The sequence below is a fragment of the Urocitellus parryii genome, chromosome 4 (genome assembly GCF_045843805.1).
Source record: "Urocitellus parryii isolate mUroPar1 chromosome 4, mUroPar1.hap1, whole genome shotgun sequence".
NCBI lineage: Eukaryota > Metazoa > Chordata > Mammalia > Rodentia > Sciuridae > Urocitellus > Urocitellus parryii.
Window position 1 is genome coordinate 51,524,769 of NC_135534.1, and position 27,073 is coordinate 51,551,841.

Sequence of the window (27,073 nt, forward strand, 5' to 3'; positions counted from 1 at the left end):
TGCCTGCAGGAGATTCAGTACTATCTTATTTTGGGTCTCCAGCACCACCATCACCACCACCAGCACTAGCAGACTCAACAAGGATTGGGAGCAAACAGCTTATTTGGTGGTGATCCCAGAAAACCTAGCAAGAAGTAGGAAAGTGAGTTGGAAAAACAGAATGGCAATAAAGGATATGCCCTAAGCAGATTACTGCTATGGGCATTTAGGGTCCAATCCCACGGAGTGACCTCAGAGAGAGACCTGATTCTACGTACCTTAGAATTGTCTTGCACAGGGAGAAGCTGGGGTATTTATCCCATAGCTTGTCCCTATTGCCGGGGTGTTAATTCCATAGCACTTGGGCCTGTGCAAACTGAGCACACTTCTGTGACCAAAGAATGCCCTCGAGGAGAGAGAGAGTTGACTGTAAGCATGCCTAGGAACTGAACACAGGCAACTCCAGGTTAGGCCACCAGGATATGAGCAAGGCACCAACGGTATGACACAGGAGCCAAGACTGCTTAATGAAAGCATGCTCAAGTTCCAGCTCCACCCTTCCCTGGGAGTTTGGGGAATTTACCTAACCATCCCGGGTGTCAGTTTTTCCATTTGTAAAATGGGGCATTAATTCCCATCACCTAGGCTAATAGTGAAATTTGCGGGGCTGTAGTACACGTAAGGAATTTGGTTCAGTGTCTTATCCTAATGGGTAACTCAGTGGCCTGTCATTGTCATCATCCCTTGTGATTGCAGAAGAGGCAAAGAGGTGGTTCTTTTTTCCTAATGATCTCCCATTTGTAACTAGAGAGAACAATTGTGCTCACTGAATTCATTGGTTCAATAGATGGAGGCAGAAGAGGCTGCTGCTAAGACATCATCAGAAGTGAACCTAGCGAGCCTACCTGCCAGCTATCACAATGAGACCAACACAGACACCAAGGTGGGAAACAACACCATCCATGTGCACCGAGAAATTCACAAGGTAAGGGTGGGCGTGGCCAGCACTGCTTCCTTCCTGTGGGCACCCAGTCCTGCTGGAGAACTACAGTCCTATTTACATATTTGAGACACAGCCAAGGATGCAAATGGGAATAGTAAAATGCAGATTAAAAACCAGAGGGAGTGTGAGTACTATTTAAAAGAAAGAGATAGGTATCAGAGACCTAAATTACTTTTGCATTTAAGCAATAGATTTCACACTAGGCTTCCTACCAGTTTAGAAGAAGGGTTTTTATCTCTTAGGTTTTTATGTATGTCTCAGGAGGGGTAGAAATAGAGACCTGTTACGGTGAACAGATCCTCACTGTTTCCCTAGGAGGGGCTCAGATGTGATATCCCACCTTCAAAACGGGAACCCTCTGCTGCCATGAGTTTAAACATTCATTCATTTACTAGTTATTCATTTAAACTTCTGCAGCTGATTTTTTTTTCCACCTAAACACCTGCCTAGTCTCTTGTTCTGATATCTTGCATGAGGAGCAAGCAAGTTCGTTTCCCATCTGACCTGATGAAGAAAGCTTTGCAGATCTAGAGGAATGTAGAATTCACCTGCTCACAGAGCCAGAGGTCTCTAGGTTGATATGATAGAACTTAGCAAACTACTGTCTGTGTTCTCCTAAAGAGGCTGCCTTGCAGATATTCAGGGTCATTGTTGGAGGCTGTAGAGTTGACATTCTGTTGTGAATATCAAAGGGCTTGACCTCCAATCTTATCTCAACTCCTACAGTTAAGGTCATAATGGCTCCCAGGAGAAAGAGTCTTGCATTTGTTCAAGTGTCCAGGTAATTACCTGGTTGAAACAATGGGGTTTCTGTCCCAGAGAGCATAATGGAGTCAATGTTATTGCCTCATCTATAAAATGGCTTTTGTGGGACTCTTCTCCTACTGCCTAGAGATGGGCCCAGCTAGATGGATCAGTTGTGGAGCATGATCCTCATGCAAATGAACAAATCCCCCAGTGGAACAGAATCCCTAGGTATTGCTCATGGAAGACTGGGTATCGTTTATTAAAATGATTATTTCATTCTTGTCAAAACCAATGTTAAGTCATTCTTCTGACAGTAGCCAACAGGTTCAGCTGTATCTTAAAATTGTTTCTTGTAGATCTCCAAATACCTGCACATTGAGTCCTCACAGTAACTAGAGTGATTTTTAAAAAATCAATTAACGTTATCCTCACAGCATTTATAAAAGAAGGATATCAACAACTACAGTATATAGTATTATGAGGATCAGATGATCTAAAGTATATGAAAGTTTACTATAAACTGTAAAGTGACCTGCAAAAGCAAGTTGTTCTGTTTATTATTGTTGTTATGCTACAGTGAAGTTGTGTCACCAGCACAGTGTAGTGGTAGTCCTCCAGTGGGGTCTGTGGAGCACCGTCCTGTGCAGTACTTCATGAAAGAGGAGCTGAATAGGGGTGACATATATTTGGAAAGCATTGTATATCCCTCAAATGAAAACAAAAATGCATGTTGGTATAATCAGGCTCTGAGAAGTCCTACAACCCATTTATAAAGGACTAGAATTTTTTAAAAATATGATATTATTTAATCAATCCTGCAAAAAAAGGGGGGGCATGGATAAAGAAGACATCATCTCATTTCTGTGGACAAGAATTATTTAGGCAGAAATGTAGAAGCGTGGCAATAAAGACAAGGTCCTTAACTCCTCAGAACTGAAATTTGATCCCTCACTGCAAATTAGGCCAAGGGTTTCCGCTTTGTCCTGGTGGCAGACTTCTGTTATATTAGAGCTGGCAGGGACATGAAAGATGATGTGGAAATGAGAAAACTGTGAATCAGAGAAAAGAAATGACTTGTTCCAGGCCACATACTAGATGGTTGTCAGCAAAGAACAGATCTGCCAGCTGTTAAGCCAACACAGTCCTTAGGACCTTTGTTGGGGCAGGAAGGGCCTGGGTTCCACTTGGTGTTGGGCTTTGGAGTGCCTGCACTTGGGCACAGAATCAGAGGCAGATGACAGACAGGGGATAAGGAGAAAGTCCTTGTTGGGTTTAAACACTTTCTTGATGAACTGAATACGATTCTCAGTATCAGGAGCATGGCCAGACTTGCTTGCTTCTCATGAAAGACATTTGAGTAGACACCCAGATTTGAAGTTTGTCCAAAAAAAAAAAAAAGTTGACACTCAGTTTCAAGTGATGAGCACCAAAAATGGTGAACATGCTGCTGTTTGGGGGCACTGCTGAGGGTCTGGCATGCATCACCTCCTTCCTACCTCCTGGTGACCCACCCAGGCTGCTGTGAGCATCTCCAAGCAGACTTTCAGGGCAGGCTGCTGATGGAGCTCAGAAAGCAAGGGGTGAGTAGCCTGGCCACTTTCCCTGATGCTCCCGCTTCAGCAAATTTAATAAACAGACTGAAGGGATTCTCTTGGACTTCCTTCAATTTCACGTTCACTGTACCCTTTCTACTGTAGATAACCAACAACCAAACCGGACAGACGGTCTTTTCAGAGACAGTTATTACATCTGTGGGAGATGAAGAAGGCAAAAGGAGCCACGTAAGTCATCCTTTCCCCTCACCCCAGGGCACATGTGCCTGTGGTCAGGCTGCCCAAGGGGAGTCAACTCCTGGGCACCTCTCCTGCCTCATTTCTAAAGATTCCCCAATTCCTGCTTTCCTGGTCAGACTGTGCAGTCTGGTAACAGGCTAAGTCTCCATGCAGTTGGTGTCAGAAACACCAGAGAAGCTAAACCCAGTGTCATTTGAATCTCAGTATTGAAAGGGGAACAAACAGGTACCAGGTATATTGATTGGGGACCCCGGTGACAGACCTGGTGCATCTAACAGTAAAATGCCCAGAGCCCTTTGAGATGGCTCAGGCCTGGTATAATCCCAGCCCTGTCCAGGCAGTTTGGGAGCAAAAGTGGATTAAGTGAAACCCAATGGCCTTCAGGGGTAAATGTTGATCCCCCGGTGTGTTGCCTTTTACGTAGTCCAAAGGTAAAATGGATTTTGTAGAAACTCATAGTTCTAAAGTTGAAAGGGGGAAGCTTTCACAAACCGGGGCCTAGGTCAGGGTATGAGCCACTGGTTTAACCTCCAGGCCAGTGGAGACTCAGCTGCACTTTGTCTTCTCAGAAATGTCAGGCTGTGATTTGGACATGGTCAACAGCAACACTGTGCCTCCTATATGGGAGTTGCTGGGACCATGCTACTCTGTGCCCAGATGCCCTAGGCACCCCTGGCTTTCCAAGGGCATGGGGGGTTTTGCCCACCTCTCTTCGCCTTATTATTGAGAGAGCTAGTAAACTGGTAATAGTTCAGAAGGTGGGGGTTGTCTTGGGTTGGTAGTTGGAATTTTGTTTTTGTTTGGTTTTGGGCATGGTGTTCAAATATCAGAGCTGACCTGTAGGCTGAGGGTCTGGTTAGCTGTATGAGGATGGTGACCTGCCATTCAAGGCAGTGTGGTGGGCAGTGGCTGGAACTATGCAGTGACCTGAAAATGGAGGTTGGAAGCATGAATTTATCATGTATAAGCTGGGGCACCTCAGTGACGTCACCTTCAAATGAGGTACAATTGCATCATCTCTTAGCCCTAAAAGTACAGAGGCCTATGCAACAAAGATGGATTTAACCAGGCTGGCAGGAAGAGAGGCCAGCTTTCGAAGAAGGGAAGAGAGAGAAGGAAGCAGAAGAAAAGCCAGGCAGCTGGCCTTCTGCTGTGATTAGGGCTCCTGCAAGGGAAGCTGTAGAGTACTCCTGATCTGAGTCTGGGGCTGGGCTTGACGAGGGGATAGAGAGCCTGCACAGGGGAGTGGAAAGGGCTGGGCAAACCGAATTCACAGGACTGTGCGTTAGAAAAAAAGCCTTGGTTCTCAAGTTTTTAAAAAGTTCATACATATTACATGATGGTTCAGTTTTGCTCCAGGAAGTTTCCTAGAGCCCTGGGCAGCAGCCTGCCCATGAGCCCAGCTGCACCTGCCAGAGGCCCAGGTGTTTGTGGGGATGCAATAGGTACATCCCATACCCCCGCTCCAGCCCCCGAGTATCAGGTTTTGAGCCCTGTTTTGGGGAAATTGAGATTCTGGTAGTAGTGGGTAGGTAAGAGACAAGATCTCAAAGATGTCAAGAGCATGCTTGGGACAAGGGACAACTGTCTCCACTATTGTTCTGTGAACCATGACTCTGTGTGAGTTTCCCAGATGCATGTGACCTGGGGTGCCCATGTGAGGCTCTGTTTTGGGCTTCAGCTGGGAGCCAGAATCTGCACACCTGCCCACTCAGTCCCATGTTCATCTGGTGATGGGGGACCCACACATGGCATCCTTGTGTGGTGCATAGTCCAAACCCCTCTGTACCACAGTCTGGGAATGCTGGATAGTGATGAATGGTGAATTCAAGAAACCCAGAAGGCACAGACTCCTTGAGTTTTTCTTGATTTCTGCTCAAGCCCTAGGACTGTGAGTTCAGGGAGTTTCTCTACAAGAATAAATGCCAATTTGATGGTGCAGAAGGGAGACCTGAGAATCTGATGCTTCACCAGCCGGCATTTGGCAAGTCCCACAGGGCTGTAGAGAACAGACTGGAGACTTTTCAAGCCATTCATGAAGGGGTTAGCATGTGACAGAGATGGCGTGGGAATCTTCCTGCACAGCCTGGCTCATTGTGAGAGAGGCCTGTCCGGCTCCCAGTGTCCGGGGCATGCTCCCATTCACCCACCTTTCCATTTCTGGGGTCACTGCCATCCTAACACCATTGAGCCGAGGCTCGAGTGCTGTCTTTATGGAGACGTGGAGCTTCTTTTACTGAGCAGGAAGCTGTGAAGACCAGTCTGCCTTCAAAGAATTGCAGAGGGTCATGCACTGTCACTGCTGTCCTGTTCCTCATATTTGCAGGTTAATGATTTTTACAGTTGGTTCCGAATTACCCTTCACCCTGCAGAAACTGTCTCTTAAAGGGGAAAGCGAAGTTTGCCATTCCAAAGCACAAAAATCAAATGCAGTTCAAACCTTAAAATCCTATAAGCAGGGGCTCAGTTTTTAGGATTTAAAATTCTCAGATGAATTTGATTAAAAATAACCACCTAGCACCCCATATTTTCCCTGCTTTAAATGCTGGGAAATGTGTATTAATAATGTAAGGTAACCTGAGGAGGCTCATGGAAAGTTACAGACGGTAACACTATATGCCTGTCTAGAAATTTCACACGGTCTGTGCAAGGTGCTGGTCTGTTTTTACATTCAAATGGGAGGGGGAAAGGCCACCGCAGCTTGTTATTTCACCTGGGTGCATCTGCAATGGTGATGTGGTCTGACGTCCTTTTGGGGGGGCTTTTGTGCTGAGCTTTCAGCTGGGTCCCTTTCACGGGCCATTGGAGAGGCTGACCCGTGTTGTGCTACTGTTGTTCAGGGGATTAGGAGGAAAGTGGAGTGTTAGAAGCTAGAGAGTGGACAAGCCTTTATGCATGAATAGGAAGCTTTTATTTACAAAGGAGCCCAGCCCAATTAAGCCAAGAAATCATTTAGAAAGGATGCGCCCTCTAATTAAAATGCAGTTCACAGTGACATTTTGCATTTGTTGCCCTTCTGGGTTCTCCTTCTAAGGTTCTGTAACAGACTGGGTTATTCTTCCACTCGAACATCCCTAGTTTGAAGCTCCATCCTGGTTTGCTCAGGTACAACCAACTCCAAGATACTGGTCATTGCCTCTGAGGCACACAGAGGGGGACAGATTTCATTACCAAAAACATCCAAGCTGTAGAAATTTGAATGACCCAGCAACTTCCCTGTTCCAGAGAGTGACCAGCACTGATGCCGCCTTTTGACTGGAGACGGACTGTGAACAGTGCCTTGGAATTCTCTGCAAGTGTGAAGCCAGTACCTTCCCTGTTAGGAGAATCCTTGGCTTGCTATTCCTGTTGGCACCTGGGGGAAGTGGGATGTGAAACTGGGAGAACTTTTGGAAGGTTTTGTGTCTGTTTGCTTCCCGTGGGGCAGTAAGCATCCCGTCCCCTGGGGGCACAGAGAGACCAAGCCCAACCAAGAACCTCTTTCCCCCTCAGGCCCTAGGTTCTTCCCTCACCCCAACTTGTTCATTCGTCACAGAGGGAAGGCAGGCGGGTGCTGGCTTTCTTTCTTCCCTATGCCCTATTTCTGACCTTGCAGTCTATCAAGTTAATGGTAGGGGGACTATGATGTCCAGTCACCGGAGGTCATGTTAACAGAAATGCACCAGGGGTGGGGGCAGACCCCCTAGGGAAACTGAGTCCATTCCCAGAGAGGCTGCTTCCTGGGGAGTCCTGCTGGACCCAGGAGAGCTGGGGAGTCCCAGGACATGCAGCTCTTCTCTTCCTGTCAGTCTTGAGGCGGGATGGAGAAGTCTGAAGAAGGGATGAGCAGACCCGGCTTGGCCCTGTGAGCTGTGTCCTCAGCACCTCCATTTATTCATCAGTCAAATGGACTCATCAGCTCCCTTTCATAAGACCCAGCGTGGATCCAAATGTGTGTGACAAGATATACAAAAGCTCTTTGTGTGAGCCTCATTATTATCAAAAAGTAATTAAAACTGGGCTCTAATTGGCTTCTTCCCTGGTTCCCACCAACCTCCTGCTACAGAACGGAATTAGGCTGGACGTTGAGGCCGTGTGTGAGCTTCCATTTACCTCTTTCCTCTGCTGCGTTAGTCTTGGGCTCATTTCATTCTGCAGCACCCAGCCTCACCCTCTGAGAAGGTGCTTTGCAGGAGCTACATGCTCCTGGCCACAGGGTCTACTCATCCTGCCACTGTTCCTCTGTGCCCAAGATGTGCACAGGGAGCAGCTGGGAGGGATCCGGATGGAAGGAAGGAAGCCCCGTGTGAAGGACAAGAGGTTCTGTTGGTCCTGAGCTGACAGGTTCTAGGTTGAGGTCCTGGCTTGGCAGGGTACATGCCGGTTTCTGTAGGAGAAAACAGACCTGTCTTTCTAAGGGTGGTGGTGAGTCTCATGTGAATGTCCAGTTTCCATGTCCTAGAATCACACAAAGAATGTGGATAGGTCACAGGTGCGTGAGGCGCTGAAGCTCCAACCTTTGGTTTTTGTATCCTGATGAAAGAAAAATATAAAGGCAGACATGTAAAACCAAACAAGAGAATTTTATTATAAGTGAAAGTAAGGCTCGAGTAAAGAACCCTCTTAAGAGAGAGTGGGTCATCTCTGAGCAGAGAATGACAAAGGAAATGTAATGTGACTTCCAAATTTATTACTGTTTGATGTTTGCCAGGAGAACTGAGGTTCACCTTTTGCAGTCTTCACCAGTCAGATTTAAATAATCCCCAGTTAAAGTTTTTGACCCTAGGTTGTCCTCTCCAGAACTGTCATGGTGGCCATGCATACTATTCTGGGGGGCTTCACCTACAAATCAATCCTGTTAGTATGGGTGCCAGGATCAATTACTGGGCGGACTTCATCTTAGTGCACCTGTGTTATTAATGATATTTCCCTCCTAAAACTCATTAAGAAACCTATGGCCATAAATCTTAATTTTACAGTGACCCCAATAGATCCTGTTAGGAGTTAGCCCCATCGATCTTTCTTTCTTGACCTATTTTTTAATCATTTCCCTTTGTTTCGACGTGTTTATTCTCAGGGTTAATATACCTGTTGTTCTACAAGTTACTTGATTGTTCATTAGAGGCAGTTCAAAGAAACCCCATGACCCTGCTTTATTATTGATTAGCTTTCCATTGCTCATTACTAACTATAACCTAATAGGTACACTTTACACTTAGGGTTCTAGATTCATATTTTGAGTTGACTTAGTGATTGCTAGTCAAAAGGCCCTTGTGCTCTAATTGAAAAGAAAAAAAATTATTGGGGAAAATTGAAGGATGAGGTATCATTCTGAGAAATGGATCAATAATCCCCAGTTAAAGTTAATGTAAGTGAGCAATTTTTGTGGGGTAGGGTATTTCTTTTGAGTTATAATCTGGGATATTAAGTTGTATACTCCTCAACTTAAATTATCTTTCAGAAAGAAATTCATTAAATATAAATGATCCCACATACAAAATCTAAACACTATAGAGTAAAAAAATAAGTTTCATATAAATTGGTATAAAAGGATATCTTTAACAAAAATGTTAAGTAAAAAAGAACAGTATACAGGTACAAAATATACACATGAGGTTTAAAAATATTTCATTTTTAGAAGAAAGTATGCATAAAAAAACTTGCTAAAATATATAATAAATCATGACTAGTAGGAACTTAAATTTGCTTAGACTTTTCCTTTATGGATTTTTGTATTTTAAAGATATTTTTAAAAGATCTTGTAAAGTATTTGCAAGTTTGGTCTAAACACACACACACACACACACACACACACGCACACACACACGCACACACACACACACACGCACACACACACACACATACACATACACACTACCGATTTTACAAGTATTTTCATTGTATAAATTCTAGGGATTGTATTGCTGCATGTCAAAGGGTGAGCCTATCTTAAATTTTGAGAGACTGTCCCAAATTTTCCACCAGAAGATTTTTCTGCTCTAGGTTTTTACCCTTTGCAACAATTTTGGAGGCTTATTTCCCCAGCCTCTCTCGCAGTGGAACTGTAATGGTGATCACCTGTGAGTCCAGGAGCAAAGGAAATCCTCTTTGTGCTCATGTTTTTTTTTTTTTTTTTTTTTTATTGTGAGGCAGGTCCAGGGGGGCAGCTGTTTGGAAGTTGCATGTTGTACCCAATACAGAGGTATCTTCAAGCTGACCTTATTTTCTTTTATCCTCATGACAATACCATATGAAAAGAACTTGTGTTAACCCTATTTGACATGCTCTAAGGCACAGAGCAGGGAGAAAAGTCAGTTCTGCACTCCAGACTGAAGACCAAATACCACCTACCCCAATATGGGGCAGATCAGGGATGTGGGAGATACCAGCAGGAAGTAGCCAAGTGCCCAGGATCTTTGGGAGCTGAGTCACACAGGGGAGTGACAGTGACTTGACTGGCGACTGCCTCCACCCCTGTAAATACAAATAAGGCAGGTGCTTCCTCCTTCCACCTTCCCCTATCTCCACAGACTCCCCCAAACAGATATTTAGATGCCTCTGGCAGGAGCAGCCCTTCAGTGATGTACTTAAGGACCAGGCATAGGCAGATCCAATTCAAAGGGCACCCTTGTTGCTTATCAGTTGTATGGTTTTAGCTAAGCTCTTTAACTGCTCTATGCCTTAGTTTCCCTGCATGTCAAATGGAGTTAACACAAGGTCCTTTCATATGGTATTATTATGAGGATAAAATAAAATAATCCAGATTCATACCACTGTACAGTGCCTGGAATGCAAAATGTGAGCCATTTGTAACCATATTGTTTGATCACCCCCAGTCCATGCCTATCAAAATTCCCAGCATTAACTCACACATTTGCATGTTCTTTTGAGTACATTCTGTTTCTGGGAGGTAAGTATAAAATATAGTCTCTAACATCAAAAGGTACGTGGCTAGTGGTGGGCCAACAAAACCACAAACAGATCATTACAATATGGATGTGTAATTTCTAAGGCAGAGGTTGTATAGGGCCTGGTGGGAACATGGTACTAGAGCCAGGCCAGGAATTCAGGGAATATTTTGATGGGAGGCCATTCTTCATGGGTTGCTCATGTTTCTGCCCATTCTGTAAGCAGAGGTGCTAACTGCCCTTTCATTTCATACTCTTTCTTCAAGGTGTGCTTGCAGTCCATTATAAAAAGTTTGGGTTGGCTAAGCTTCACACCTAAGAAGGTGTGATGCAAACCTGCTACTTTTGCAGCATCTATTTGGGCCTCTGTGTGCATGTGTGGGACTTGGGGATCTAGGGGAACTGACACAGATGTGAAGTGCATGCTGCTTCAATAAAGTCCTTTGTCTCTGACCCAGGAGGCTCATGTCTTCTGCAGATTCACTTGTCACCTTGCAGATTAACGGAATCTCAGATCCTTTGCACTCTTGACAGGCTTTCTGGAAGAGGCGGCAGTTGAGCTGTCTTTTGAATGGTGTCTAGGAATTCTCAGCAGTTGTGGGAGGAAGGGCATTCCTTGCAGAAGCATTCTTCACTTAAATCAAGGATGCATGCAAAAATCAGAATGCTGATTGAGCCAGAGCTGGAGATATGCCTGGAGAGCAATAGCTGAAGCTGTGGAGGGGTAGGAATTGGATCTCCAAGGGCTTTGAGAGCCAAACCAAGGTGTAAGGAGTACTCGCTGAGTTAGGAATCTGTCCTGCATCTGCAGCGCTTGACTGCACAGTGTCATGAGACACCACACAAGCCCCAGAGAAAAGAGCCAGGAAGATGTGGTTTGGATGAAGGAGATGTTGCTGGGGACGGGGTTTTGCTTAATCCTGCTGAAGCTCGAGGCCTTCGTCTCCTTTGGGCTGCAAAGTCTGTGCCCTGAAAAAGTCTGGCTTCAGGCCTGGAAATCTGGAAACCTTTACTTTGAAACGGGGCACTTTGCTTTTGTTTGGTGCCAGTGGACAGGCCACATAAGTGACAGTGATTGGACCTGAAATCTCATTAGGATGATGGTGGCAGCTGCAGAGCCAGCAGATTTCTGTTGCCTGTGACTAGTCTGAGCATGGCAGCTCCTCTGAGCAGGCATGAGGGTGTCCACTATCCGGACCTGAGAATTTTTGCAGACCAGTCTGGACAGCACTCATTAAGGGTTCTTTACATCTTAGCTGTCAGACAGGTGGATCCCTGTCCTTCCTTCCCCTTGGCCTCATTCTGAAAACCTCGAGAATTCATTTTGTTTTGTTTTCAAAGTAACCACCAGGGTTGTAACATCCCCCTCCCCCCTCAGTATTCCATTGTTTAGTCACCCTGATTCAGAAACTGACCAGATGAACCAATCGCTTTCCAAATCCACCCATTGCTCATTTCCAGGGTAAATCCTGATAACAGTTTACACCAGCTCCTAGTTCTGTGATGTGATCAAGTCCTCAATAATGATTAATGACCATAAAGACCACGATAGTAATAGATAATAGTTAAAGTAAAAGCTGCTCTTCCTGGGGCCCCTGCCTCTGTGCTAACTCTGTACTTATTAAACAACAGTTCCCTGTTCCCTCCCTCCAGCCTCTGACAACCAATATTCTACCTTCTGTCTCTGTGACGCAGGTTCCTCCAGGTACCTCCTACTGGTGGAGTCACACCTTTTTTGTGACTGGCGCATTTCACTTAACAGGGTGTCATCCGGGTTCATCTATGGTGTAGTAGTAGGTCAGAGTCCTGTTCCTTTTTAAGGCTGAATAACAATACTCCATTTTATATATACACCACGCTTTGTCTGTTTATCAGTCAATAGTCACTTGAGCTGTCCCATCACCGAGGCCACTGCGAACAGTGCTGCCATGGGAGTGCAAACACCTCATCCCAGCGCTGCTTCCAGTTCTTTGGGGTGCCTCCCAGAAGTGGCATTTCGGGATCACGTGTTCAGCCTACTTTGATTTGGTTGAGAAACCACCAGACCGTTTCCCACTTTGGCTGCGTTATCTTAGACCCCTGTACAAGGTGGACCTCTCAGTTTTCATGACCATAGGCTCAAGGGGGCTCAGGGCCTAATGTGAGCAGAAGGGTTGTCTAAAACTTCCTGGTCTCTGCTGCCCTTGGATAAAGCAATGCCTCCCCTAGTCCAGTGGCCACCAGCAGCATGGCAGCCTGTCTCAGGGGTGTCCTTAAGGCCTGTCTGGCCCACGCTCCAGGCCTCTTGTCAGTGTGGTAAAACTCAGGCCTGGGCTTTTGCAGGATCAGGCTGCAACTCAGGAATTCCCTCTGGGATCCAAAGACCTGCTCTTCAGGCCATTTAGGAATTGGAGCCGCCTTCACACCCTCTACTGTGGTACTGTGAGACTGCTTTACCACACCCATGGCCTCCTAAAAGAATTCCCAAGGCTTCCGGGCTTCCTGCTTTCCTTCCAGGGATTTGACGCTGCGGGGGAGGGGGGGCGCATCTGGGGCCTCAGGCCCCCACTGAGAGGTTTTGTGGTCCTGATGGTGTTTGGATTCCCAGCAGCAGGAGGGAGGGATTCCTGGGAGGTGGACTGGAGACAGTGCCAGCAGAGGCCTGGGTCATGCCTTGTTCTCTAGGGCAAGACAAGACACCAGGGCAGTGGAAGGGAACTGGGTCAGGATGGGGGTCGGGGATGCCGAGGACAGACTGAATGCTCTCAGGGAATTCAGTCGTGCCCCAAATCTGACAAGCTGAGCTGTTCTTCCAGATCAGGCAGACAATGTCTATCCCAGTCACGTCCCCAACAGACTAAAGGGACAATGATGGATGGAGACTGAGTCATCTAAATATTTGCCCAGATCTCGTTGCTCTGTCTAGACCTACTGTCCCATTTTTCACCTCCACCTCCTGGAGGAGAGAGAATGAATGAGACGTCTGGGTATGTTTCAGAGGAACACAGCACAGTGGGATTTGAGATTCAAACTGCCACAGGTTACAATCTTCCGTGGATGCTTCCCTCACCTCCCTGAGCGCTGGATTCTGCTGTGAGAGGAGGAAAACCATGCTGTGTTTTATTTGTGCTTATTACAGCACTAGGGATGGAACCCAGGGCCTCCTGCATGCTACTCCTAAGCTACGCCCCACGCCAAGAAGGGTATTTTAGAAGGAGGCAATGTCTCCAAAGTATCTGGCAATTAAGAGGTGCTAAATAAGTGTAAGTTCTCCTTTCTGACTTTATTTCCTGTACCCCCTGGGGTAGGAAGTAGTAGTTTACTAATCTGAGTGTAATAAATTATTAAAAAATGTGTTTTTTTTTTCTTGCCAAGGTTTTGTTGCTTCAACCATAGTAACTGAGAAAGTTTCTGAAAGGTGACACAGTAGTCAGGGTGACCCAAACAGATGAAGAAGCTCTTGTATGTGAAGACAGGCCTATGCTAAAGATAAATTAGTATTCACTGGGTCAGGCAGTTATAAATGGCAGAATTCAAGGTTCTATTGAGCTTCCCTAGACCTGGAATGGAACCCAGAGGCATACATACCACCATCCCCCCATCTCCGCACCTGTGGTAGACATTACTATTCAACTGCAGAGTTCTTTCCTTATGAGCCCAGGCAGAGCCTCAGCACTTAAGGCAATACAACGCTACAAGCCACTGACAATCAACTGGAAAAAGACTGTACTTGAACATTTCCTACCCTGTGATTACAGATGAGAAAACAGAGATGGGTGGGAGGTATCTCCAAATCATGCAGCAATCAGAGCTAGAGCCTTAGATTTCAATACTCGTGGACCTGGATTCTCCCGCTGGAGGAAGCAGGGTTCAAGTGCCTCTGTTTTGTCATAGCTCTGAGGATTAGCAGCAGGAAGGTGGGCTGCCTAGTGTGAGGAAGATGGCGAAGAGTGATAGGGAAAAGCTCTTGTCAAGCCTGGGGGCTGAGGGGCATCATAAGTTCCTAACATGGTGACAAGATAATTTTCTAGAAGATTGTGAGCTCTAGAAAGGCAGGGGCTTCATCCATCCAGTGTGACCTCTGTATCTCTGTTTGGCATGAGACAGGTGCCCAGAAGCTGAATAAATACATTTAATAGTGGAAAGCTGTGTGGCCCAGGGGTTAGTTGGAAAATATAAACAGAAGTAAAAATTCTTGAGCTGCAAATACATAAATGAGTTTTATTTGTTTGAAAGAAAGATTGTACTCTCCCAAATGAAAGTTTCTCTTGCCTGCATCTCCATTCCTGATCACCCACCATGTGTTGGGCCATGTACTAGGTATTTTTTTGTGTGTGTTTTATTCTCTAATTCTTTTAACCCTCCAAAGTTGGAATTAATTTTATTGGTGAATACAATGGAGTTTGGAGAAGTTAAAAATAACAAAAGTCATGGTTAAGTGGTAGCACTAGAGAATGAACCCAGATATAAAATTTGATTATTTCAATAAAAGAATATATTTCTGATGGAAAAAGTCATGGGAGTTTGCCGTCATAGTTTTGGTGGTTCTGAAGAGTTTTCACTAGTCTTCTACTACCTGTTGATGGCTTGTGGCATTTATACCAAGTGCCATTGAACAATACTCATTCCCCATGCTAAAACGGGAAACCAGAGTCACAAAAGGACACCTTGTGGCTGTGCACACAGGGTCTTCCCCCTAGGGATGGTAGAGCCCCTTGGGATCCTGGGAGGGAGCATCAGAGGAGAGTGCTTAGGAGACTGTGGAATCTCTCACCCCCCCCCCCTCATTCTTGCCATGACAGGGCATCAGACTTGCTGCTGCCATGGAGGAACATTCTCAACCATGGCCAAGGGGCGCTATGAGTGGGTGGCATGTGCCTGTGTCGGAGGCCTTGGCCACTGACATTTTGATGATGTGATGTGGAAAATATAGCCAAAGAGAGAACCACAGGGATTTTCCATCATCTCATAGTTCTGGGCCTCTCAGAAGAGAAAGCTAATCCAAGAGGCAGGGAGGGTAGCTATTAGGATGGAAGAATATCCACGCTCAAAAATGGGTGAGGGCCTGCACCCAGGCCAGGGTCCTGGAGGTTAAGGTGTGCAGAGGCCAGCAGATGCCATCCTTCCCAAGCCTGTGAAGCAGTAGGACTTAGGGTCAGTCCTGTGTGCACTTGTCCCAGACCATCAGACTGTGCCTTCTCCACTGCTTTTGGTCCAGTCAATCCCAAGTATGTCCCTGGGGACCTCCTTCCCCAGGGCAAACACACCTACGCATCCTGTGGCAGAAAGGCCAAGTTGAAGGCAAGAGTTCAGGCTCAGTCTGCTCTGGGCAGAGTTCCTCCTGTCCCAACTTTGAGAGCTGATGCCCACTGCCCCTGCTGTGTGCCAGACACTGTGTGACCTTGTCATATAGGCTGTTTTCCTTCTAAGCCACTGAAGATGGGTGAAGACAGCCCTACTGTAAAGAATAGGAACACAGTGACTTGCAAGGTCCCACAGTTAGAAAATGACAGTGGGATTTGGAAGTAAGCCTGTCTTACCCCCAGGCCTGGACTCCTCCTAGTGCACAACAGTGCCCTACAAAAGGGCCAGATGGGTTGGGCAGGACAACTGTTGGATGCCTGGCACCTGCCCCATATATGCAGATTATCAGCCTTCATCTTTCTAGCAACAGGACTGTTTAGGGTTTATCACTCCCATTTTACAATGAGGAAACTGTGGCCTAATGAGGTCTATGGTTGCCTCCAGGGAGAACTCAGGGAGGAAGCAGACCTTGGAAGCTCACTAGAAGGGGAGAAGCCCTAGACCCTTGGAAAGTGGGGACAGCCAGGATGATATGTGGCTGGATTCCTTGGTCCTGGCTGCAGTCCATGAGCCCCAGTGGGCAGCTCTGGGACCTCTAGGAAGGAGGGTGGCTCTAGCATCTTGGGCAGGAACCCTATGTGGCTTAGACCATCTGCCTGCGGCCTTGCTCTTGCAGCCAAAGCTCCCCATGTTCTCTGCCAGCCCATGAAGCTGAAGCAAAGTATGAAGTAGCCACTTAGGCTCAAATGAGGCCAAAGCACATATTTATCCACCAATGAAATACATCAAGGCTTTTTCCAGGCCCATTAACATAAATGGCTCAACTTGAAAAGTCTAAAAAGTCTCCTTTTTCATCCAAACCATGGAAGAACTTTATGGGTAGATTTAGGGAAAAGGAAGAATAATGGCTAAAAGCAGGAAAGAAGCCTGAGGGGTTTGGAAGCTCATGAGAGACCCGGGGCCTATGCCAGGCTGCTCCCCTCCCTGTGGCCCTGCCAGCGGGCTGGGGAATTGACTTTTCTTCTACACAGAGGAAAACAACTTTGGTTTTGTCTACTGTTGATTTAAATTTTTTTCATTTTTAACTATTTTTTAACACTTTACAGTTTTATTTAGAACTTAGTGTATAAGTGAGTACAAAATAAGCACCTATGATATGTAGGCTCTGTGTTCAGAAGGCACTGGTTCTCTGGAGATGAAGTAGATGTTGTTCTGTTTTGGTGAAGTCTCAGCTATGGAGCGGGCGGGTGGAGCAGATAAGTCAGACATGTTCAAAGTCAAATGATACAGAGGTGTGAGCTTAGTGGCTATTTTGATTGCCTTGAAGTGGGAATAAGAAATACAAACACCGAAGGATCTCAATGTGAAAATATGGAAAGAGAGAGGAGACCAAGGAAAGAAAACAAGGAGCAGAAATTAAGAGGTGGGAATAAACACACAAGAGAGAGAAGTCTGGGGATTTTAAGAGAAGCTTCCTGAAGCAGGGCATGATTAACAGGTAAAAACTTGAGAAGACGTCCACTACTGTGAGACCTGAGAGGCGCCTTGAGGTACACTCAGGTGATCTTTTTTCCCCCACATTTTTTATTGGTGCTTCATAGTTGTGCATTTTGTTGGGGCTTATTGTCACATATTTGTACAGGCACACAGTATAACCATGTCATTTGGCCAGTATCAGTCCCCACGCTCCCCTCTCCCTCCCTATTTCCCACCCCTTGGTCCCTTTCCTCTACTGATCTCCCTTTGATTTTGGGGGGGATCCAGCCCCACCTTTGTTTTCTCTTTTTCCTCTCTAACTTCCACATAGGAGAGAAAAAAATAGGACCTTAACCTTCTGAGTTTGACATATTTTGCTTAATGTGATGGTTAATTTAATCCGTCTTCCTACAAATGCCATTAATTTCACTTTCTTTATGGATGAACGGATTTCTGTTGTGTATATATAACACATTTTCTTTATCCCCTCATCCACTGATGGGCACCCAGGCTGGTTCCATAGTTTGGCCGTGTGGTTGCACTGCTGTAAACTGGGCAGGCAAGTTTCACTGTAGTCAGGTGGCTTTAATTCTTCTGTATGAATACGGAGAAGTGGTATAGCTGGGTCATAGAGTGGTTCTATGCCTGGTCTTTTAGGAACCTCCATAATGTTTTCTATAGTGGTTACACTAATTTACAGTCCCACCAAGAGTGTAAAAGTGTTCCTTTTTCTCCACATCCTCTCCAGCACTTATTATTATAATATTTGTATTCTTGGCAATTGCCATTCTGACTGGTGTGAGATGAAATCTCAGTGTATTGCATCTCCCTAATTGCTAATGATGTTGAATACATTTTCATGTATTTGTTGGCCCTTTGTATTTCTTCTTTTGAGGAGTGTCTGTTTAGTTTATTTACCTGTTTATTAATTGGATTATTTGCTTTTTTTTGGTGTAAAGTTTTTTTGAGCGTTTTATATATTCTATGTATTGATTCTCTGTCAGAAGAGCACTAGCAAAGATTTTCTCCCATTCTGTGGATTCCGTCTTCACATTCTTAATTGTTTCCTATGCTGCACAGAGCTTTTTAATTTGATGCTGTCCCATTTATTAACTCTTGGCATTATTCCCTGAGCTTTAGGAGTCCTGTTGAGGAAGTTGTTGCTTGTATCTAAAAGCTAGAGTGTTGAAGTTGCATACTTTCCTGGTCTAATTCCGAAGTCTTTGATCCATTTTGAGTTGATTTTTGTGCAGGGTGAGAGATAAGGGTCTAGTTTCATTCTTCTACATATGAATAACCAGTTGCCCAGCACCATTTGTTTTAAAAGAATGTCTTTTCTCCGATATGTGTTTTTTGTACCTTTGTCAAGATCAGATAACTGTATTATTTGTGTGGGTTTGTCTCAGTATCTTCTACTCTGTACCATTGGTCTATGTGTCTGTTTTTATGTCAGTACCATGCAGTTTTTGTCACTGTAGCTCTGTAGTATAATTTGAAGTCAGGTATTATGATGCCTCCAACATTGCTATTTTGGCTTGAAATTGCTTTCACTATTCTGGGCCTTTTATTATTCCATACGAATTTTAGGACTTATTTTTCTAGTTCTGTGAAGAATGTCATTGGTATTTTGATGTGGATTGCATTGAACCTGTTTATTGCTTTTGGTGATAGGGCCATTTTAACAATATTAATTCTGCTTATCCATGAACATGGGAGGTCTTTCCATCTTCTGAGGTCTTCTTCAACTTCTTTCTTCCATGTTCTATAGTTTTCATTGTAGAGGCCTCTTACCTCTTTGGTTAGATTTATTCTTATGTATGTTATTATTTTTTTGAAGCTATTGTGAATGGAATTGTTTACCTGATTTCTTTCTCAAAAGGTTCATCGTTAGTCTATAGGAAAGCTATTGACTTTTGTACGTTGATTTTGTAACCTGCTACTTTGTCAGATTTGTTTATTATTTCTAATAGTCTTTTGGTGGAGTGTTTTTTTTTTTAAGGAATTTGAGGGAATTCTTTGGAATGCATTTTTTAAATTAATCTTTGTATTTGTGTGTGGGTGTGCTGGTAAACAAATTCAGAGGTTTGAACATGCTAGACAAGAGCTCTACCCCTGAGCTACATCCCCAACTCTCTTTGGGATGTATTTTTAAAAGAGGATACTAAATTGGCAGCACTAGAACCATGGTTCTTACTCCTGGATGTACATTAGAATGGCTTTCCTTGTCTACTCAGAATTTGATAGGAAGAGAAATGCATTTTTATTTTCACTAACTTTTTTTTTTTTTTTGGTTATAAATGGACACAATACCTTTTCTTTACTTGTTTACTTTTTATGTGGTGCTGAGGATTGAACCCAGGGCCTCACACATGCTAGGCAAGTGTGCTACCGCTGAGCCACAACCCCAGCCCCAAACTTTTAAATTATATGTTACATTTACATAGAGGCTATCAACCATGGCACTTTAGCTGTATCTGAAAGCCAATACCAATCACAAATATTTTTGCATTCTCTTTATGTTGTTGCGTTCTTGAAATAGTGTGTATGCGCATCACTACTTAGAAATTAAGAGAGTTGTCAGACCTGCCATTAGCTCTTAGTCTCCTGTGTATAAATAAAGAATCCCGTAAAATATGATAGCTCCAAATATTTTGATGCTTGTCATTGGTGCAGTTCTCTTCCTTTGTAATCTTGGGTGCTTTCCTTTCTCCATCCAAATGCTTCATTCTGAGAAGGGGCCCCCTGGCTTTATCTAGCTGCTGAGGGAGCCCTCTAGGGCCTCTGGGTGACTCAGACATGGCCTTGTGGACAGTGGGGAGGTTGTTGAAGGGGTCCATCTGGTTCTGTCACTGTTGCTCCTGGAGACAGGAATTAACCCCTGTTTCTCTGAGTAAAGTCAGCTTCTCCACTCAGGTGGTTTGGCTCCTAAGGCCCGGGAAGGACAATTTGCAGGAAGCTGAATTTTAGAAAAAACTCCTCCTGACCACTGACCTTATAGGGGGTCTCGAGAAGGCTGGGGTTGGGATCCATTTCAGACATAGGAATCTTCGAGACCCAGGTAGCCCAGTTGGTGAGCCATACAGACCTGCTGCTCGGGACCTCATTGAAGACTAACCTATCTCTTAAAGGCCTCCGGCTGTAGCACCTGCCTCTCCAACCATTTCCTGCCTCCCACTCCCTTATAGTCCAGCTCAAGGATGCAGATGTGACATGCAGAGGAGGTTACTGATGTGTTGGGGGGAACACATGCACCCGTACTGGAGTCTTGTTCTTCCTTAGAGAAGATTCACCTGCCCCACCAAAGGCTCCAGCCCCAAGCCTTTGGGATGGATGAAGATGAGAAAGATGAGCTGGTCTTCATTCCCCCTTGGTTCTCTAGTGAATGAGTCCAGCTGTATACACTCTGATATTATGTGGACACTGTCTCCAAGTCCTAACACTGTCTCCAAGTCCTAAGCATGTATGGGCATGACACATTCATTACTTTCTTCCCGAGGCAAGGAAAAATAGTTTTGAGGGTTTGGGTTAGGCCACTTCAGCTCCCTGACTCATCAAAACAGTAAACAAGAAACCAGCCGAGTGAACGTGGAGAAATTGTGTGCCACCCTGTGATGGAGGGAGGGTCCTTAGCCCGCCATGTGACTGACCACAGAGCCCTCTGAGGGCCTGGCTGGCTCTTGTCATTACTGAACAGCACACGCAGGGCTTTCACCCTGTCCCTGAACCTTCAGCCCTCCTTTATTCTTTCCTTGAATGAAGGATGAAGGGATTGCGCAACCTGTCACATGAGCCACCCAGGCTTAGCTGGGTTCAGGTCAACAGTGGGAATGTGACTCAGCCTGGGTTTGAAAGAAAGGTGATTTCATTAGGGTTTGAAAGAAAGGTGATTTCATTAGGGCTTATGGGGTTTTCTGAGGGAGGAGACACAACACTGTGGCTACTCAGAAGGCCCTGAACGCCAGACCTGTCATGTCAGGGCATCATCCTGGCCTATGCCCAGAGGTCAGGAGACCATGAGAATGTGAAGGCTAGGGACACACTGCCAGGATGGTGGCTCCGCTGTTCTCTGAGGCTGAGCATTGTTGTCTGGGGCGGATGCCAATAGTGGGTGTACCTCCTCTTCTGGATGTCGGTGCTGCACAGAGTGGCCAAGACCTCCAGGACGGGGGGCGAGGGGCTCCAGGATGAGGACCAGAGCCACACTGTTGTTTTCACCCCTCAACCAGAACAGGAGGACAGGGAGGGTGATGGAAAACAGCCCAAGGTGGCCCTGTGTGGGGGCGAGAGTGTGGAGGGGGGTAGATCAGGGGCAACCCTCAGACCAGAGTCACACGGAAGCTCAGGGGAGACCCTCCTGCTGTGACTTCCAGAGATGACTCCTTGGAGATCTGCCGTGACACTCCAAAAGCTTGTCACCATTCCCTGGATGGGACTCCTCCTGGTCTCCTTCCAGGAGAATTGTCACCACATCCCCAAGATACTGAAGTCAGGAACCACTCATGACTCCTCAGATATGTGATGACCCCAGAGAGCCCACATCACTCCCTGGATATGGCTTCTGAGGGCCACTGTCCATTGCCCAGAATTTTTTATTAATTAAGAGAGAAGCATGGGAAGACCCTCACCATGGGCTTGCAGCCTGCCGGTGGAGGTGTCTGTGCCTGAGAGAATAGCCATGACCCCGGGAGCCACCTCCAGTCCCTGACGCAGTCACATGGCCATCATCAGGGAATGGCCCCTCTGAGGTTCACTGGGGTTCATAGGCACCTAGATCCACCTGAACCTGAACAGCGAGGGGAGGTGACTAGTCAGGGAAAATGGTATCTCACTAGTGTGGTCTCCGGAGAAGCTAAGAAGGTCAAGGAGGGCCAAAGTGGAGGTGAAGATTGGGTGAAGTCAGCCACCATGCTATAAAGTGACCAAGCAGGGAGGTCTGGGACCAGATTCCTCTCTCTGACTGAGTGCCTGAGATGGCTGAGGAAACGTCACTCGCCATGTTGTGTTCCGGTGCCTTCTCCTCAGCTTCACGCAGGGAAGCGATCCCTGCTCATAGGCACCCACAGTCCTGTGGAACCCTGAGATCACCAGATCACAGTCCCCCGAAGGAAGATGGCGAGCAAAGGGCAAGCTGGGGTGCATTGTGTTCTGGTTGTCTGTTCCCCCCAAACCTCACCCATTCATTGTGCTCCTGGGTTTTGTAAGTCAGGAATCTGGACAAGGCACCCTGGGATGCTTTGTCTCTGAAACCTCAGACCCAAAGCCAGGGGAGACTCGTGACCAAGGCCGGAATCACCTAGAGGCTCCTGTCGTGTCAGACGCTGGCCACTGCTGAGGGTCTTATCCGGGGCCCCTGGCCTCTCCATGTGGCCTGGACTCCCTCACAGTGTGGTGGCTTGGTTCAGAGGGCAGGCGTCTGAGGAAGGATAAGCAGACAAACTGAGTTGCCTCATGACCTGGCCTTGAAAGTCCAGCTGCATCCTCTGCTCCACGTGCAGTGTGTTAGGAGTGGGTCATGAGAGCCGGAGTGCCTCCTGGGGTGGGGACAGGACGGCTGGGGGGTGGTCTGCTGCCCTTCCAGTCCCCTCCTGCCTCCTGTTCTGGAGAAATTCACTTCGTCCAAAGAGGCTATAAGTGCTGTGGTACGAGAAGGGGCCAGTAGTTCAAGGGAAGGTCTGGGGGCTTTGGGGGTGGAGCACATTTTGCCTTGGGTTGCCTAGAGAGGACATGGACCAACCATCTACAGGTCAGGACTCTGCTGCTGGACAGGGTCATTCCTCAGATTGCATAGTCACTCCTAGTCCTCCCAACCTGGATGTCGGCTTCCCCAGTGTGAGTTGTGGCCAGTCTTATAAATACCTGGAGTCCTTTGATTCACTCTTCTCTTCACCCAACTTTCCTCCGGATGGATGCAGCAGGCCAGGGCAGCCCCAAGGAGAAAGGTGCAGCTACCTAGTGAGGAGAGCCAGGGAAGGTTTCAGATTGGAGGAGACATTGGAGCTGCTCCTTGGAGATGAATCACCAGATGAGGCAGGTAGGTAAGGGATTCTAGAGACATGGGCTCAAACCTAGACCTTGTAGGGACAGCAGGTTGGGAACTGACCCTAGAAATCTTTGTAGGCCATGCAGAGTTTGAACTCCAGATTCTAGTTGGTGGAGTAGGTAGTAGGACATCCTCAGAATGAAGGTCTTATTGGGACTCAGAGCATTGGTGAATTTGCTAGAGTCCAGGATCCTTGAGCCCTGCAGTTTGCAGGGGTGAGGAGCATCTTTTTCCAGGGAGGAATATTGAGACCCCAACTGGGATAGACCCTATGTGGTGTCAGGATCCTCGAGAAGCAAGGCTGGTCTGAAGGTTTCTGGGTAGGTGAGAATCATGGCCAGGGGAGGATGAACTTGTTGTAGGACACTTCATGGGTTCCGGGCTCTGCTTGGTGCAGTCAGGGCAGAGAGTTCCCTAGTGATAGAACTCCAGGCCCCCCTCCCTGGTCACTGGGGGACAGGCCTGTTTTTTAACTTGCTCCTTCCTGTCACATTATTTTGTTATGTCCCTATCACAGATGCCGACTGACTGTTCCCAGGGCCTGGAAGGCGGCCTGCCTCCTCCAATTATGTGTTGATTGAGTTAGTCCAACCTCAGCCTTCTCCAGGGCCCCTCAGCTGGCCCAGCTTTCAGAGCAATTATGATCAGGGAGGTGCATAATCAGGTTTGCGTTTTGGATGATAATTGGGGCTGCGGTAAGGAGCCTGGTGGAGAGAGAAGGGAGGGTGTGACCTGGGGATTAGGGGGTGTTTGCGAGGCACAAAGCTCTCTGCTACCTGCAAGGAAGCCTCACTCTTATTTCTGAGCCTAAGGCAGACCCTCACAGCACTAGACACTTCTCCAAGCTCCACCCTTAGCAGGAGCTGGCCTCAATGGGGACAGGGACACTCCCTAGGAGGGTGGAGGAGAAAAGGAGCGAGGCCAGCTGTCTCTGGCACTCAGCACCTTCTCCAGGGACCCAGGTCCAGATTCTGCTCCTGGAAACCTGGCCAGAACTTGGCTCTCGCTGCTGCTATGGAAACTTTTCTCCTGGAGTCACCTGTGGGACTTTGGTTACCCTGGGCGTGGCCTTCTGTGCTGTGCTGGGGGCCTGCGGGCTGGCAGCACCCAACCTGAAGAGAACCCCAGTGGCTGAGGGGCTGCGCCTGGGACGTCACTCCTGCTCTGCTGGTGTGGCTGTAGCTGGGAGAAGACTGGAGCGGCTGGGGACAGTCTGTGCCTTCCCCTGGGTGGTAGTGAGCCTTCTGTGGCTGGGAAGAGCAACTTACAAGCAGGAAGGTTTATTTGGATGGTGGCTTTGCTTGGCTCCATGACCTCTGGGCCAGTGATGAGGCAGAGCGTATGATGGGGACGGCAGTGGGCAAGGCCACTCACCTTGGGCAGCTGGGAAGCAAAAAGAGACAGGGTCAGGGTCCCAATAGTCCCCTGGGGGCCCACACGGAATGACCTATCATTCTCCACCAGGCCCTGCCTCCCAAAGGGCCGCAGGCTGCTGACCAAGCCTTTAGCATATGGGCCTGGGGGGAAATTCCAGAACCAAACTCTGAGTGCCCCATAGGGGGGTTCTCCTCCTCACTTCTGAGACTGCTCTTTTTATTATTTTTATTTGTTCATTTTAGTTATACATGACAGTAGGGTGCATTTGGACATACCCTATATACATGGAGTATGACCCAGTTCTGTGGTTGTACATGCTGTGGAGTTACACTGGTCGTGTATTTATGTCCAGTTCATTCTACCGTCTTTCCTATCCCCATCCCTGCTCCCTTCCCTTTCCCCTTTGTCTAATCCAGTGCACTTCTATTGAACTTCTATTCTTTCCTACCCCGGCCCCCTTATGGTGACTTAGCATCTGTATATCAGAGAGAACATTTGACCTGTGTTTTTTGGGGGGATTGGCTCATTTCACTTAGCATGATACTCTTCATCCATTTATCAGCAAATGCCATCATTTTATTCTTCTTTAAGGCTGAATAATACTTCATTGTGTACATATGCCATAATTTTATCCGTTCATCTGTTGAAGGGCACCTAGGTTGGTTCCATAATTTAGCTATTGTGAATTGAGTTGCTATAAACATGATGTGGTTGTGTCACTGAAGTATGCTGATTTTAAGTCCTTTGGGTATAAATTGTGGAATGAGATAGCTGGGTCAAATGGTGGTTCCATGCCATGTTTTCTGAGGAATCTCTATACTGCTTTCCAGAGTGGTTGCACCAGTTTGCAGTCCCACCAGCAATGTGTGAGTGTGCCTATTCCCTACATCCTCACCAGTATTTACTGTTGCTTGTATCCTTGATAATTGTGAGGCTGTTCTTTTTACTCCACATTGAAAAGCTCATGGACAGAGGATCTGATGGGGAAGGGCAAAACCATCAGGGACACTCAGCCTGGTGCATGTCTCTGGTCCCTGATCCTCTGTGCTAGCTGATCTAGACCGGCTGGGTTCACCTCTCAGCTCTACCTCTCACTAGCTGTGTAACTTTGGCAAGTTACTTAGCTTTTCTCATCTGTAAAACAAAAAGGAATAATAATAGTAATAGTGAATTGTATCCATGGATTGTTTTAAAGTTTTCACTCTGGCATACAGTAAGCATGGTATACATATTGGCTGCTGTGACTGTGATTGCTTTATGACAGTCACTGCCATCATATAGAATCCGAGAACTTTTCTCCAAATACAGAACCTGTACCTGCAACAACCCCCCCTGAGGTATAGGACAGAACCTGGGGTGGCGGAGGGGTGGGACAACCCTTCTGGGCCTCCTCCCTTGGATTGCTGGGTGGTCTTTGCCTAGCCAAAGGTCCAGAGTCAGGAGGGGGCTCCTGGATGTTCTTGTTGACCAGTTTCATGGCTATTTTTGAGGCCACCCTTCTTCCTGTGCCCACTGGCTCCTTCTCATCCTCCTGCCTAAGGCTTCTAAGAAACATCCCTGCAGAACCTTCCCATTTGCCTGGGTCGGCAGGTAAAATTCTGTGTGATACTAACATAATTTTTAATATAAGTCTGTCCCATGTAAAATATAGGGAATAGTGTACTGAAGTATTATTTTTATTTTTTCTTACCCAAAATGCAAATTTCACTGGGTGTCTGATATTTTTATCTGAGGAATCTGGCAATCCTGATTTGAGTCCCCCAACCGAAGGGGCGATCAATGTAGGACAAAACAAGATGTCGGGCCACGGGTGGGCAGGACTGGGTCCTTCCTTACATCAAGCCTGGTGGGTGCTGGCGGTGCTGCAGGGCAGGGCCCACACGTTTGGACCTGAAGTTCTGTCCCCAGCCGGCTCTTCCATATGCAGAGTGTGACCGTGTGCTAGGTGTGCTGAGCAGGACGGACCCACACAGGGCACGGCAGTCCCCCGCCCCGCCACCATGTGCCTCTGGAGTAGGGGCTGAGGCTGTGCAGCTTTGACCCTGAGGCTGGGACCCTGGACAGGTGTTGGGGGAGCAGGCAGGGTGGCCTCTAGGCACCGTTCCCGCTCAGGCAGGGCGACAGGCACACAGCTGATGAGACTCGGCCACAGGAAGACATTTCCTTTGGAATGAGCTCAGTTCCCCAGAGGGAGCACTGAGCACTCGTGCTCCAAGAATGTGCTGGGAAGCCCCGGGAGCCTGGGGCGGCCCTCTGTGGCCTGGCAGCAGGACAGGGTCCTGGCGTGGGGGGCAGCTTCTCTGTGGAACAGTTGCTCCCCAGCCCTGAAGACTCTTGGGCCTGGAGGGGGCTTCCTGAGCGATGGAGAGAGGAGGCCGTCGGGGAGGCCAACGGGGAATGGTGCTGTATGGTGGGGCGAGAGGAGAGGGGGAGGAGGAGGGAGAGGACGTCAAGGGCATTTCCCAAGTGACCAGGCACTCAAGGGCTG

At 47.0% G+C, this 27,073-nt stretch overlaps 1 protein-coding gene across 1 annotated transcript in view; it reads left to right on the forward strand.

Moving 5' to 3' along the window:
- Positions 1-27,073, forward strand: part of Dkk3 (dickkopf Wnt signaling pathway inhibitor 3) — a 47,650-nt gene that overhangs the window by 6,523 nt on the left and 14,054 nt on the right. The window contains exons 3-4 of the mRNA XM_026395899.2: positions 827-964; positions 3,427-3,510. Coding sequence (XP_026251684.1) covers positions 827-964; positions 3,427-3,510 — 222 coding nt within the window. The remainder of the gene's footprint in view (positions 1-826; positions 965-3,426; positions 3,511-27,073) is intronic.